At 41.7% G+C, this 3,023-nt stretch overlaps 1 protein-coding gene across 1 annotated transcript; it reads left to right on the forward strand.

Moving 5' to 3' along the window:
• The first annotated feature begins 1,224 nt into the window (after window positions 1–1,224).
• Window positions 1,225–3,023, forward strand: LOC110053394 (melatonin receptor type 1A-like). Its single transcript, XM_020759616.2, has one exon. The coding sequence runs from the start codon at window positions 1,337–1,339 to the stop codon at window positions 2,345–2,347; it is 1,011 nt and encodes a 336-aa protein (XP_020615275.2). The 5' UTR covers window positions 1,225–1,336; the 3' UTR covers window positions 2,348–3,023.

The raw sequence follows: 3,023 nt of genomic DNA on the forward strand, positions 1-3,023 counted from the left end.
GACCTCCGTGTTTGTTAAAAACGAGTAAAATAGTAAGTAAATAAATGAAAAAGTTAAAAAAAGCCTTGATCTCTAGCACGTTACTATGGCAGCCGGATCTCGTACCCAGATCCTGCTCTTAAGCCACGTGTGTGACATCGTGACATCACAAACCTGAAAGGTGGATGAGCGCAAGCGTGTCGAGCAGGAAGACATCGAGAAAAAGGTGGGTATTTTCACATTCTGAGTAGTATTCTAGCTAAAACTAGAAATCTAATTTCAAAGAGAGGTTTTCTTGTCGTATCGTGGATTCTTAGACGGTGGCGAATCGAATGGTCTTTTCGAGAATGACTTTGCAGCATTCTTCGTGCGAACCAGGACTTTCTTTAATATATATCTCTAAAGAAAAACGAGGGCGACTTGACAGGCTTTAATCATATTTACGTCAGGTCCTCGTGACTCCTGCAGCTCTCAAAGTAATTTCTTATTAGGCGCTCAGCTCTTCACGGATACTCTTGAGATTGTGTTTCCGTACATCCTGGGCTCGGCGTTGTCGATTCGCCACCGCCTAAGAATCCACGATACGATCAGGAAACCTTTCTTTGAAATTAAATTTCTTGTTTTAGCTAGAATGCCATTCAAAATGTGAAAAATAGTCACCTTTTTCTCGATTTCTTTGTGGTCGTCATCGACACCCTTGCGCTCAAACATGTCACACACATGGATCTGAGTACGAGATCAGGCTGCCATAGTAACGTGCCAGAGATCAAGGCTGGTTTTTTCTTTAACTTTTAAGAATTATTCACCGAAGTGGAGGTGAATAGTGGTGGATATTTATCGAGCCGCAAAGCGGCGAGGTAAATATCCATCACTTTCACCGACACTGAGGAAAATAATTGTTTTAGTAATAATAATAATAATAATAATAATAATAATAATAATAATAATAATAATATATACCACACAAGCTGAATATAGTATATACCACACAAGCTGAATAATTAGCGGACCAAAACGTTATTTTATGTGCGACAAGCGGTTGGAAATTATAAAATCTCTCGCGCCGGCTGCTCGGAGGTGATTAGTATTTGCTAATCACCTCCGAGTTAACCAATCAGAGCGCGCGAAAAGCACTATTCACTTGTGCGGTATATACTAATTTCATCTATTGACTTCTTATTTTACTCGTTTCGGTCGTTTCGTTCGTTTCGGTGGTTTTGTTTCGCTCGTTTCGCTCGTTTCGGTGGTTTCGTCTCGTTGTTTCGGGTTTTAGTACATGCCGAACTGAAACTAGTAGACAAAAGTCGATATCACAAGTAAACCCAGAAAGCCAGTATTTCCCAGTCACGCAGCAAGTATGGCCGCCTTACCACCACGTAGTGTTGGACTTGTTGTGGTCGAATCATCGACATCTGCACTTCTAGTACTAGCGGCTATCCTCGGCAATTTACTGCTTCTCGTTTCTTTGTACAGAAAGCCTCGTTTGAAGAGTTCCACTGGCATTTTGGTCGCAGCTTTGGCGATGACTGATCTACTCAACGCTTTCATTCCCGGAGCCCTATTCTGGTCCTCTCTTACGAAAGGAAAGATGTCTCCTAGTAATTTTGGTTGTCAGATAAGTGGCTTCTTCATGCACTTTTTGACTTATGTATCCATTGCGACTATGGCTCTAACAGCCATCAATCGATATGTTTGTGTTTTGAAGCCCAACGTGTACAGAAAAGCTTTCAGCTATCACCGATCGATGCTGTACATTGCTTTCCTGTGGGTATTTGTAGCAGTGGTTGTCTTTCTCCCTATACTTTCTGGTTCCTCCACATTTGCTTTCAATCCCGTCATGGCCGCGTGTGCAATGAAATTTACCACAACAAACGCAGAGATTGGCTACACGTTCTTCATCGTCACCTTTTTTGTGGTTTGCTGCTTGATAATCATATCGGTGTGCTACTTTCGCGTGTCCCGATTCATCCGCCATCACAACGTGAACACCACCTCGCAGCTGTCGAGGCAAGAGATCAACTTGACCAAGGCGTTGTTCGTTCTCGTGCTTTCGTTTGCGGCGTTATGGATACCTGCTTTCTTGATGATTGTCCTGAGCCGTCTGGTGCTGAAGGCTAAACTTCCCCGTCAGTTCGTTCTGGTCGTGCCTTATCTCATTTATTTGAGCAGCGCTTTAAATCCGTGGATATACGGTGTCATGTGTCCGGCAGTTCGTAGCAAGATGAAGAAGACTTTTTTTGCATGGAAGGGACATGGCTCAACCGTCCCTGTGGGACCTGAAATAATTGCCGCTCGCCCCTTGGAACCAGCCCGACCAACAAGTGAAATTATTAGCCACATGAGTGTTTTGCCAAACGTGACTTCCTAACAAGCTGCAGAAATACCCAGATTCATGCACAAAGGAAACTATGGCGAGGAACAATTTGCAAGCCACAGCAGTCGGAGAATGTACTTTTTGAAAAACTATCCTGGCTTAGTATCTTAAAGTACTTTCTTTATTTTTGTGCACTTACTGACTCTTTCACTTTTTCGTTCTTTTCTCCGGCTTTTAATAACTATTTATGATGTGTATGACACACCTGTTACCAGCTTTTCGGTACCAAACTAAGGACAAAACCTGAGTGTTTTCAGCTGATACTACTGCATAAGGTGTTTTCAAATTTGTATGATAACCTTTCTGAATGAGTTGCTTTGTATGAGTTTTTTAGTTTAAAATTTCGCAAAAACTGGCTTCAGCATGGAAACGAGGCTCAGAATAAGATCCTTTAAGTATACGGTTGTGATCGTTTAATCAGTACTTCAGATATTTCATGTAAGGAAAACATTTGTATTTCTCCTCAAAGTTGTTAGAGGTAGAAATTTTTGTCAGGATTACACGAAAAACTAAAAACAACCAACGGTGCCATTCACATTGCATCATGGGTAAATCCAAGATGGCGCCACTCTTGACAGGTATGTAGGGCTCATTTGTGCTCAAATTTTGGTTGCTTATACAAACGTGAAAGGTTTTAAGGGAATAAATAAACAGTAGGCATCTAGAGAAA

The sequence above is a fragment of the Orbicella faveolata genome, unplaced genomic scaffold, assembly GCF_042242905.1.
Source record: "Orbicella faveolata isolate gen_17 unplaced genomic scaffold, um_ofav_v1 contig_36, whole genome shotgun sequence".
NCBI classification, from domain to species: Eukaryota; Metazoa; Cnidaria; class Anthozoa; order Scleractinia; family Merulinidae; genus Orbicella; species Orbicella faveolata.